The following is a 12,814-nucleotide window of genomic DNA, read 5'->3' on the forward strand; positions in this document are numbered from 1 at the left end:
ACAAGAGAATATTTTTTAAATTCTCACAAAAGATGGGTAACTTAAATTTTGAATAAAATTTTCATTGTCCAACACTAATTAGTGTCGAAAATTGGAACTGTTTTTATTTCTATAAAGATGAATGTTCAATTATAAAGTCCTTCTTCAGAGGTAAAAATTGCATTGAGAATGGAGTAAAGAGCCGGGTAAATATTAGATAGCAGCCGAATAGGTAGAACCAAAACCGAATAATAAGATAAGTAATTTTTGAAATTTTAGGGAAAAACAAGATTGGAATAATGTCAATAACTAATTTTTTTGCATGTGAAATGCCTCAAGGATATCTAGTTCATCACCTCAAGATAATTTTAGATAAATTTAAAGAAACTAAAGTCAAATTTGCGATTAAGGGAACAACCAAAATTAACCATTTAATACGTATTCACTTCTTTCTAACATAGGGTTTTTAATCTTTAATCTTAACACTCTTTTAATCTAACATTTATGTTTGCAAAATGTGGTTAAGCTGAGAATAGATGTTATGAATTCCCCTTATCGCAAAATTTATTGAGAAATCAGGCTGGACAATGAATTTTATTGATAGACGAGTAAATTAATCTCTTTTTGAACTTATGAAGAATGCGAGAAATGTGTTAAAGGACAAAACGAAAGATTGTGATCACAAAATATTTTGTGATTGTCTTCACTGAATTTCATAATGCAGTTTCTCTTGTAATCGTTTTGTGAATGGATTAAAAATCAGCACTTCCGTATATTTCACTATTATAGCAATCTGTATTTGGTCCTCAAAAGGTGCGATGTTTTCTTGTCATTTCCCAGAATTAGCCTTCCCTTGGTTTTTATATTTGAAAGTTTATCTTTTGTAATCCATACACCCTACAACGCGTGCTGCGCAGTGAGGTTCTTGTTTATATAATAGTTTTAACTTTTCTTCCTACTATAATTTGTGTTTTACCGGCCTTTTGCTTAAGAATATATACATATCCTCATTTTAATAAACTGCAATAGCGAGTTGCCCACCGTTAGGTTGTAAAGTGCTTTATAAAAATCCGGTCTAGCTCTCAAAAATCTACTTTTTGGTTTTAATAGCTTAAACCTCCTGTTCTTCTTAAGCCGTTTTCATAAGAAACACAGAAGAAAGAAAAAAAAATGAAATTTCAGAAGAAATTGTGGGCAGAAAGCACACAATAAACAAACATAAAACCATCATACAAATATACTAGATAAATAAAATATAGTATGAAATACCCAGAAATACCAAACAGACGAGTAAAACTAGCGAAATGAAAAGCAAATTAACACACATATTTACATAACAAATTTATAACAATATGTTGCTTTCTTGAAAGCAAAAACTTACAGTCTTACAATATCCCTGTCATCCGTGTAGTTGTTGGAAGCTGTTGAATGAGCAGTATCCACAAAGAGGTTATATGCTTCTAAAATATTTTCATTCAGAGTGAAGTACGGTCTCAGTTCCTGAAAAATAAACAAGTTAAAATTTTTGAAACAGTTCTGATGTTAATTATTTATGTATTGAGAAAATTAACCTTGCAAAACATTTTCAATTCTTTTTTGGATTGCATTATAACAACAATCTTTGGTTAACCAAGATGAATCAGAAGGATTCGAATAATGCACATAGTGCAGTAATTATTATTTGAATAATGAACCATCCGATTAAAATATGATTTTGCACAAGTATGCGATATATAATAGAAGCATGTTCTATTAATTAGAATATTCAGACAATTAATTAGAATATTCATAAAATTAATTCGAATATTCATTAAATAGAATATTCATTAAATATTCATAAAATTTATTATAGGATGTATTGTAAAATAACTGCATTTTAAATCATATTAATTGAGCAAATTATTTAAATAAAATAAAGACGAAGGTGATAATCAAAACCAAGGTCAGTAGAAAAAGTTAGGCTCTTTCCAATGCTAGAGTACAATGACGTCATTTAGCTTATAGACGTGGGAGACGTAAGGAGTAGGGAGTAGTAGTTTTTCAGAAGACTGTATATTGGTGATGTCAGACGCTCAAAGCTTTCTGAGCGGGAAGAAGAAACCTTGTAATACAATAACCTTCGTCACAGATGATTAACTTGATCACACATGACCTGCCAGTTGCCGTCACTGACTTGAATTAAGTTATCAAGAAATTCGTTTTCTCCCCTTAAACAGATCAGTTTTTTAACCAATCAGAGATTAATTATGCTTCAGCAATAAATTAAAGATCTTTAGCTTTCGCGAAAAAGCTAACTTTCTGACAATGAGTGACTTGTCAATCACTTAAAACAAAAATTTAAGAAGGTGATGCTTCGTCTAATGATAATATTTGGTAACAAGGAAGTGAAATCGATGTAACATAATGTAACATGTGTAACAGTGCAAAAAATTAGGAAAGATTTTGCTAAAGATGTTTCTAATATCAAATTTAAGCAGGCCAGGTATGACTCTCAAGTTATTGGTTACTCACAGGCTGACGGCAAGCGGTGTGCAACAAAGTAGTAAATTAAGATCGATCAGTAAGAAATGTAAAATAGAACGATACCCAATTCCATGTAAGCTCACTAGTCACCCATGATTTTTATAGGTCACTGGAGTCAGCCCATGAGGGAACAGTGTGGAGTGGTACAGTATAGTTAGTTAAATAATTAAAATAAAAATAAAACGAAGGTTATAAGAGACTTCTATTCTGTGCCAAGTATAAGCAGTGACTGTAGAAAGACAGTTACTGGTGTAGAACAATGCAATGTTCCCCGTGGTGACAATACTTCAAAGGCATATAGGTGAACGATAAATAGATAATACGTAATGTTACGTTACAAATTTATAACGTAATATAGTGTTTAAAGATTTTGGAAATACTTCACGGAAGACATTTCTAATGATAAAAAAATTGTTAAATATAGAAGAGTGGTAATTTTTGTTAATTTTAAATATATCGGTTTAAAAAGTCCACGTTTTAAAAATATTCTGTTACAACGGAGTTATAAAATGTGCATTTTCTCACATTTATAACATTATCTTCGGTATCAGCACTGTCATTATCCATTATACTTTTCACATTCTGCAATCGGCTCAAGAAGCATATTTTCTTCAACACGACATCATCGTTACCGCAAGTATTTTCGCAACCGGGCACTTCTTTTAAAATTTTGGCCATGACTTTGAATACTGATCCAATACTGGATGATAATTCCAACAAAATTCGAGCAAGAGTTTGAGAATCGAATTTCGTTCTGGTATTCCAATTCGAGCTCGTATATTTGGTAAAATTGACCTAGAATAAAAGGAATGTAATTATTAATAAAATTATAATCAGAATTATAATAAAGTTTATAATTATGATAATGAAGAGCTTACAAAAAATAATTAAACATCATTAATAATTCATAAGCAAATGCGCGTTAAGTGAAATTTCATAAAAATTTATATAATAAATACTAGGAATAATTATAATTCATCCGTCATTCAAAATTAACCTTGAAAACATTTTGTGAGCTATATTAGAAAAATCAAAATCAAATGTCTGTATTTTTGCTTGCTTTCCTGAATGTCTGTTTCAGGCACATTTAGAACAAAATTGCAGTCTCAAAAACTTATGATTAAAACATAATACCTTAAGGAAAAGTCTTTCATTATACACTTATACAAATGAAAAATATTAAAAAGTTTAAATAAAGAAAATTATAAAATTTCAAATTAATTTTCATATTCTGATCCTAGTTTAACACAGGATAGGGTGTTTAGCTTATTATTAGTTTCGACAGATCTCTCTGTTTAAGAAAATACCTCCAAGAATTTCAATATAAAGAACATAAAAATATGATCTATTGGAAAACAGCTGCTCGATATAGCAATGCAGAACGGAAGGGGAAATACTTGGTATGATATTATTCCATCGTTAACACCATAAGAAGATTTTATGATCTTAATAAAAGAAAATCTTCGTTATTAAAGTCGTAATGTTCATTTTGCTCCACTGGCAATCTTGCGCAAGAATTTTGCAATCTATATTTCCCTCAATTGAACAATAATTTCTGCTATGCTGAATACAAAATTGGCAGAGTGTAAACATAATTTTCAAGGTGTTCGAAAAGTAACCGAAGTTATTTTGCAGTTAGCATTTTATTCTAGTCGAGCTTCAGTTTGAGAGTAGATTGCGAAATATAAATAAGCTTAATTCGTTTCAAAAAGAAAGACTGGGCGTTTCTTATAAAGCGTTAACTCTCGTCTTTAATCAAACTGTGTAACAAATGGGAATTTTACTATTTATTAAAATCCAATGCAGATTTTAACAAATTTAATGGAATGTACAAAACTGTGCTTCAATTAGGTGTGTCATTTAAACATTTTCTTAAAGAATGATCATATATCATAAATATTGACGCTCGCGTAGTCATTTTCAGGGCGATAGTAATTCGTTTTCTTATTTTTACTTCTTTATAAGAAGTAAAGGAAATATTTTACTTATTTGTACAAAGTAAAAGAAGTATTGGAATCTTGAAAATTTCGGGTATCGCATTTCAACGAAAATATCCATTTTGACTGCCCGTGATTCCATTTAAACAATGTTTTTGCATTACATCTCTACGTACGGACAGAATAAACAACTGTTTTCCCCAAAATGAATTGCGAAATGGATTTAAAATGGATTCAGAAGCGATTTTTTTTCGCGACGTTTGTCCGTAGTGCGTATGTATGTATCTCTCATAACTGAGTAGCCTCAGAACGGCGGAAAATGAGTAGCCTCAGAACTTTGAAATTTTGTATATAGGACTGCTATAACATGTAGATGCGGACTTCCGTTTTTGGTTGCAATCGGCGGCACCGAAAGTACATATATATATATATACATATATATATACCCCTCTGGTACTCGGCTTAGTGAGCTCTGTTTTTTTTTATTATTATTATTATTATTATTCTTATATGTTCGTAAATTGTGCAGTTTTTGCTTTAAAAAGATTGAATTATGTTCTTCTTATGTTCCGGTTAAGGTTTTTATGCCTTTAGTTAATCTGCATGCAATAGTTGTAGAATTATAAAAAAAATTCAAAGTTGCTTAAGTTCCATTAAGCCTAAGGACGCCGCCATTTGTTTACATTTAAAACTTAGTAGCATAGTGAATTAAGTCAGTTTCTGCACCAACTTCAGGTGTCTTTTTGCCAAGTGGTGTCAAACGTTTCCCGTCGAAAACGAAAAATATGTCATTCTGCTTAACTTTAATAATTTAAGCTCTAATTGTAATTGTAAAAAATTTAACGGCTTTTAACTCTGTTTGGTGCTTTAGGTTTTTCCGTATTTTACAATTTTTAATGAAGCTGTTTTGAGTTTTTATGTACTTTTACTTGCTGCATCTTATTGACTGAATGAGAAATATATCTCTAATGAAATTCGAGGAAATAAGTTTAAATCAAAAGCAGCAACGTAAAGAAATCGTTATAACGGGTTCGGGTAACCTAAATAAACTGACTGAACTGCTTAATCACTCATATAAATGGGTAAATAGTATCATTTTAACCGGTCAAAATTTTCAGCTATTCAGTTTTCAACTAGTTTCCAAATAAAGTTTTTTAACAGGTCAAACTATCAAGCTAACAAATATATGCTGCAACGATAAAAGTTTATACTGGCAGTCTAAGAAATGTAATTCCATGACACCAAGAATCTGTAATTATATGAAATTTTGCTATTTTATTTCAATTTTTAAAGACATATATGTCTTTAAAAATTGAATAAATATTATATATATATATATATATATATATATATATTTAAAAATTGAATATATATATATATATATAAATTTGGAATCTTCAATTCCCATGAAAAGAAGAATCACTGAATTTCAATCAGTGGACCTGTCTTTTACCAACCAAGGTATCAATATATATCCTGGTGCAAATAATCCTATTAACGTGACCGAAAATGAGAGTTTCAGAAGATTTTACTGTCCATATAGCCGGGCACTGCCAGATAATAAAGGGATAACTAGCGCATTAAGAAGCTGTTAAGATCAATCAATACATACTCATTAGCGTGTGCTACATACGTCTGAGGATTACAGAATCCTACACCCCAGAAAATTACTAGAATTATAGTAAGTTAAATGGAGAATAATAAGGTGGCTTATCCCACAGGAATTCATTCTACTAAAATTGAAAACATCGTTTTTCTTAATAAATTTATTCCAGGTTGTTCTATAAATTTGTAAATTGTCTCCTTAGACTCTGTCTGGGGATTTTAAACTTGTTAGCTAATTATCCCAGTACTTTTATATACTTGTTGCTTTCCATGACATTTCTCGTCTCATTTAAAAAAGTCCTAATCACGTGGCCTTGCGATACTTCCGAACATAGTTCTGCAGGTTTCCTAATAATCCCGAAGACATAGTTCAAGCATTTGCATATTTTCTTATCTCAGAATATTCGCCAGAAAGCAATTCCTTGAGGTTAGTTTCAAAATCATGAGCTAATTCATACAAGCAATCGATGTTTTGGACGTATCAGTGCTTGATTTAAGTAAAATCAGAGATTTGCATTCATTGAACATTACCTGTTTCTTTACAGATTCTCTCGGTAAGTATAATTTGAAAGCCGAAGTGTCTTTCTCGCACAACATTCCTTTCCAATGAATTTCTGCTGAACGTGAGACGGAAATGCAGAAGTTCTTGCTAACGTCTGTTTTGGTGAAGTCTTCTGCCTGTGGAAAGAATGCTTATGTTAACTTTACCTAATTATATTTCTAGAGCTTCAAATACAACTACATGCAATGAATACAGTGAACAGTGTTTAATTTATTTCGATAATGCACTATATATGAAGCACATTTATTTGCTTAATTCTGCGAACATGCTTTATTCTCTTAAGATTTTATACAATAAATTTTATACATAATAAACGACTGTTATACAATAATAAACGACTGTTATACAATAATAAACGACTCTTATACAATAATAAACAGAATACATATTATTCTGTCGACCGTGAAAGTTGATTCCAGTTGAACAAAAAAGTTAAGGGAGATCTCGTCAAAGTTGCGCCAATCGTTCCTGGAGAATTTTGATAGAACTGTCGCCTGTTTATTTAATGTATAATCAGTATTCGACCTGCTACATTTTTGCGTTTTTTAAACCCCACTTTTGTCGATTTCTGCTATTTTGTTAGGTCCTCCGATTTTACCGGAAGCTTTGTTTAGAACACTATGACTACAAACTTCCCGCAAGTAATTGTTCCATGTATTACCATTTTGTTGGCCCTATTCAGCTGACCATATATAGAGCTCATTAATACACACTTTTTTAATGACAGAATCCCATAACTTTAAAAATAATTCACTGCTTACTTTCTAAAGAAATTAGATCCCAAATTTTAGTCATTCTATTTTGAAAATGTATGAAAACATACAGTAGTAGCAATTAGTTTACATCTTTGTATTCATGAAAATAAAACATGGCTTATTAAGAATCAATCAAGGTTACATTAACTAAAAACGCAGATATTATGAATGTGTTGCTTCGCTACGCTTATGCATAACTGGCGCTAAATCTCACTGTTTGGCGATAGTTTTCACTATCGATGGGATAATATGTAAGTACACTGAGAAAAAAAAATGGGACAGTTTTATATTTCCCGTTCTACTGGGCCGATTGACAAAATTCAAATTGCGTTTTTCATATCTCGAAAGCGTGACTTAAGATATATATTAGATTTATATATAGCATTGTTCTAAGATAGGTATTTTGATACAAAATCGGACTTTTTCTGAAATAACATACCATTTTTGTTTTCATTTTTCGATTCTACAACTCAAATTATGCCTAGTTAAATTTTGTGAAATTTAGCGCGAAATTTAAGGAGAAATTCGAAAATTTATCTCGGCGCAATTTTTTAAGTTTGCGCCAAGAATAATTCACTTGGCGAACTTCTTAATATATGGCAACCTATTTTCCTTACCCTTCCATTATGCCAGAAAGGAAAAAAGGCACCTCGTTCGTATTATTTTACATTGTAGATGAGTGGGGAAAATGTCACATCGTTCTTATCTTCAAATAATTTTAACAAAGAGCGTAAACCACGTTTTCGTTATTATCGCTTTCAACAAATATGCCAAATTTGAAAATGCACTAATATATAAATGAAATTTCGAATAAAATGCTCTAATATTTGGCAGGTATGCTTAAAAATACATCTATTTTAAGATGCTTTTAAAACTTTTATAGGTTATAATTGAAACATTTTTTCGAAAAATTTAGAAGCATTATTTAAAAGTAAATCTTAAAAATGGGTGAATGTTTCTTCGAATGAAATTACATTTCGAATTGTGTAAGAAGGAATCAAATAAGTTTAATAAAAAAAAAGAGAGATTAATGAATACATACCAAATTGAATTAACATGGAGGAGCTAAAATTTTGAGAGCTAATTTTTTAAAAACTACTCGTGCGATTTTTACAAAACTTGGTAGTTTGGCGTAATTTGAATCGTAGAATCGAAATATGGAAAAACACTGGCATGTAATTTCAGAAAAAGGTTCAATTTTGTGTCAAAATACCTATGTTAGAACAATGCTATATATAAATCTAATATATATCCCAAGTCGAGCTTTCGAGATATGAAAAACGCAACGCAATTTGAAGTTTGTCAATCGGCCCAGTAGAACGGGAGATATAAACTGTCCCATTTTTTCTCGCATAGTACCTAATAAACATTTATACATGTATAGCATAGTATATATCATATTCAATTTGAAACAATCGCCTTGTGTTGCTATGTATTATAACCCTGTCAAAAATATATAAATACATAATATCAAGTACATATAATTAATTGCGAAGATTAAAAATTAAAGGATTGGGAACTTGATTCTTCTCAAAATATTCAGTAACGCAAAAAATTTATAACTGGAATGAAAACATTGAAATGAATATTTGGACAGTTTATTCAAATACATGCAGAAGCTGGAAGGAATTCTTTACAAATTATAGACATTTCTGGTCTTGTGTTAAAATTATTTCCAAAGTGCATGTGAGTGTTATAATTTCATCCGAAAATTCATATTTTGCAACAGTACGAAACTGCGAAAAGCTTACCGCATTTAATATAGTTTATTGTGTTGATTAATTTTAGCACATCTAAATTATGTGAAAATGTTTTTTATTAGTGATAAGTATTTTTTTCCTTCCTAATGATCAATATTTTATGGATTTAATCTTAGAATTAATTTATTTAAAGTCTGCTATATCATATATCGACCCTGATGAATTTCTGACCAGTCCCCTTTTTTGATCATACGGCCGGCTTGTGCCGGCAATGAGGATCGCGGCTCTGCCCTTATAATGATAACGATAATATGACATTTAAGTATGATGTATTATTACTGTAATAATATTTTTTCCTCGTCATCAGTATAACGAAATGTGATTGAAATAATGCCATAATATAATAGTTACATACTGCATAAAAACATATTGCTTAAAAATTATGCTTCTTTTATGATTTCTAAGAATGATAAAACTTTTAAAAATACACAAAATAAAAAAAATAAAGAATAATGAAGAACTGATATCTCTATGTAGCACAAGAGTAAAGAGATCTAATTTTAATCTGTGGAAAAAAGTTTGTTCCTCTGTAAAGCTTACATTACTCTATAGGGTGAGCTAAATGCGTATTTCGCGTTTAAAGTGAATTCACTGAAATATTATCACATATTATGAAAGGAAATAGTGAATGATGTATTAAATTTGAAACCTCATTTTTTTATTCCAAATAAGATTCCCAAGTTCGAGCTTGTATCATTAGTAGAGAAGCCGCTGAATATGAAAGAGCAAGCTGTAATTACAAAATGAGTGTTTGGCGTTTGTAGTTGCTCCTATATTGGGACTAATTACTACCCAAAACATTCTATGAAATTATCTGACTAATTAATGATTATTGCCTAGAATGACCCAGGCCGTAAGGCAGGAAAGACGTGATTTTAATGCAGCATTTTCCTGTATCAAATTATGAGACAGGTAAACCAACTCCTCCCCCCCCCCAAAAAAAAAATTGCTTACGACCGAAACACCCAGAAAAACAATGCCAAAAGTAAAACTCGACTGTCCGTTAATTGTGAATGTCTACCATACAAATATATTTCTGCTATCCTTCTACGGTTTAAAGTAAACTGAACTGGATTACAGGCAATGCTCTTTAGATTCCTGTGAATAGCCCACCTCTGGCTTTTCATTGTCTGTATTCAGAATGATTTAATTGTTTTCCCTTTATTTCTTACTGAAAAGTTTGTTTTGTATACTTTCAATCAAAAGTCCAAGGTTACGGACCGGATTAATAACGTATTCCAAGGAACCGCTATATATCTATGAGTAAGGTATAATTTACTCTCGTCAGCTTAAGTATTTTATTTCATAAAGTCTCTGCGATAAAGCATCTAACTATTTATAATTCAGCCCAAAAATTTAAATGCAGAGCAACTGTTTTTTTCTCTCTACAATGATTTCATTTAGATTATTTTTGATATGTTAATTTAATTTTTTCCTGAAGATTCGTTTTGTTCAAATATCAGTAATGGTTCTAAAAAAAAAAAAAAAAAAAAAACTTAAATTGGAGTAGATATTAAATAAAACTATGTGTTTTGTTAAAATTTGAGTTTCTTTTTTAACTTAAGCTAATCGAAAGCTGATTTTTTCCTAAATATAAATGACAAGGAGCACAATAACCTTTCGGTAATAATTATATTAATTTTTGCATCTTGTTCACAAAAACAAAAGGTGGCTTATCTAGAATCAGACGGGGTTACATCGAACGAAAATATTGATGTTATTATTGTGTTATTAGGGCAAACCTAATTGGCGCTAAAATCGCCGTGCTTAATGGTCGACAGGATAAATTCCTTTTTTTTTCCATATAAAAAAAAAAAAAAACTTTTTATTTCAAACTGAAATGTTCCCCCCCCTTTTGATCTGAAAGATTTTGAAGGAACAAAAAAGGTTTAACAACAGTATTATAAAATGTAACAGAGAAATTACACGTAAAAGAGATTAAAGATTTCCTGGCGATTAATGGCATGGTTCGAGTTATTTTATAACATGTGTCAATCGCATGGTTCCAATTATTTTATATTATACAATGTTTTAAAATATTATATAATATTTGCGGAATTATTTTATAATATTTATACTTATATAACACCAATAGTATTTGCATACATTTGCAAAACATAGTCATATACGCATCAGAAATTCCAGATAATCAACTATATTCTTCGCATTTATAAATATTTACGCTGCATTTTAAGATGTTCTAAAATGCCTTCATAACCTTAAATTATTGTTTTAAACATGAATGAGAAATGCTTACATTATCAGGTGAAATAGATTTCCAAACCAAAGGTTCCAAATCATCTACGAAGGCTGATATTAGATTTGGGATTCCATTGATCAAAGTGGCATCTAGAAAATATAAATCAATTAAACAAATCTATTTTGTACCTACATACGTAATATATAGCATTGAACCAACATTTATTCATTAGAATAATTCTAGAAACATTCATAAAAACTGTCCATTTAGACATTTAAATTAAACATACTGAGGTTAAAAGCGCTCTTTTCGATGCTCCTTTGCTAAATATTTAGTTTCTAGGTTTTAAGCTTTATTAGATAATAACACTTACACTTACAAAAAAAGTTAAAAGCATTTCTTCTAGGTATTTACTCATGGTTTCTTTTGATATAAAAGCAATTTTTACCAATGTTCCAATGGAAGGTACATTAAGATGATTAGAAATCAGACTTTGTGATTTTCATTTCTTCTGCATCGAAATTGACGAGCTAATTTCCTTTACTCAACTCTGTTTGAAACAAACACATTTTGTTTTCCAAAATAAGTATTACAAGAAAACTGAGGGATTAGCCACGGGAAGCTCTCTTAGTCTTATCCTCGTCTTATCTACAAGCATTATTATAAATCAAAATTATTTTAAACTTCAAACTTCCCGGTGTGGTTGGTTCCGCTACGTAGACGATACTTCTACTCTGTTTGGCGGTAATGAAGATCATTTAAATAAAGTTTTTTTTTCAATAATGAATCCATTAATCCTGCTACTCAGTTCACTTTTGAACTTGAGACATCATATGCCCTTCCGTTTCTTGACATTTTAGTCATACGTAATATATCCAACTTCAGTACTACTGTTTAATGTAAGCCTTCATCGGTTTACCTTCCACCACACTTCAAATCATATCATTCGACTAAACAGAAGTTATCTTCACTTTATTCCTTTGCTTTATGTGCACTTCAAGTTTACTTCTCGAAAGTGGCTTTTGATCAAGAACTTACTGATTACTTTAAAGCACTTGCTATTGACAGGGGCTTTTCGCCCAACATTATTAACCAAGCGGTTAAAAAATTCTGAATTCTATACATAAAAGACCCTCTGTCGTTTTAGATGATTATAAGAATTCTGCTGTTATTCCTTTCTTTCCACCGATTAGCTATAAAATTGAACGTATTTTACAGAAATTTAACTTTCGGGTCGTTTTTTCTTCTTCAATAAAAGTGCCTGGGGTATTTACAGGATTCCTTGCCAGTGGGTTTAATTTATATTGGTCAAACTAACAGAGCCTTAAAATTTCGCGTTAAAGAATACGAAGCATACGTTAGGAAAAAGGAAACACTGAAATCCTCAGTTTCCCAGCACTGTTGGTCCGAAAATCCCACTTTCCTTTTTTTTCGGGGGGGGGGAGGCTGCCACAATTATTTAAGAAAAATCTTTCATTGGTCTAGAGGGGTTT

The 12,814-nt window shown here is 30.7% G+C and overlaps 1 protein-coding gene across 1 annotated transcript in view; it reads right to left on the reverse strand.

Annotated features, from left to right (window-relative positions):
• LOC118197423 (uncharacterized) overlaps positions 1–12,814 on the reverse strand; it is a 235,726-nt gene that overhangs the window by 155,174 nt on the left and 67,738 nt on the right. The window contains exons 19-22 of the mRNA XM_085820180.1: positions 11,379–11,470; positions 6,576–6,722; positions 3,028–3,297; positions 1,361–1,479 (exon numbers count right to left, since the gene is read on the reverse strand). Of these exons, the coding sequence (XP_085676306.1) occupies positions 1,361–1,479; positions 3,028–3,297; positions 6,576–6,722; positions 11,379–11,470 (628 nt within the window). The remainder of the gene's footprint in view (positions 1–1,360; positions 1,480–3,027; positions 3,298–6,575; positions 6,723–11,378; positions 11,471–12,814) is intronic.

The sequence above is a fragment of the Stegodyphus dumicola genome, chromosome 7 (assembly GCF_044657685.1).
Source record: "Stegodyphus dumicola isolate Sdum_Otavi_A_Nest chromosome 7, ASM4465768v1".
Classification (NCBI taxonomy): domain Eukaryota; kingdom Metazoa; phylum Arthropoda; class Arachnida; order Araneae; family Eresidae; genus Stegodyphus; species Stegodyphus dumicola.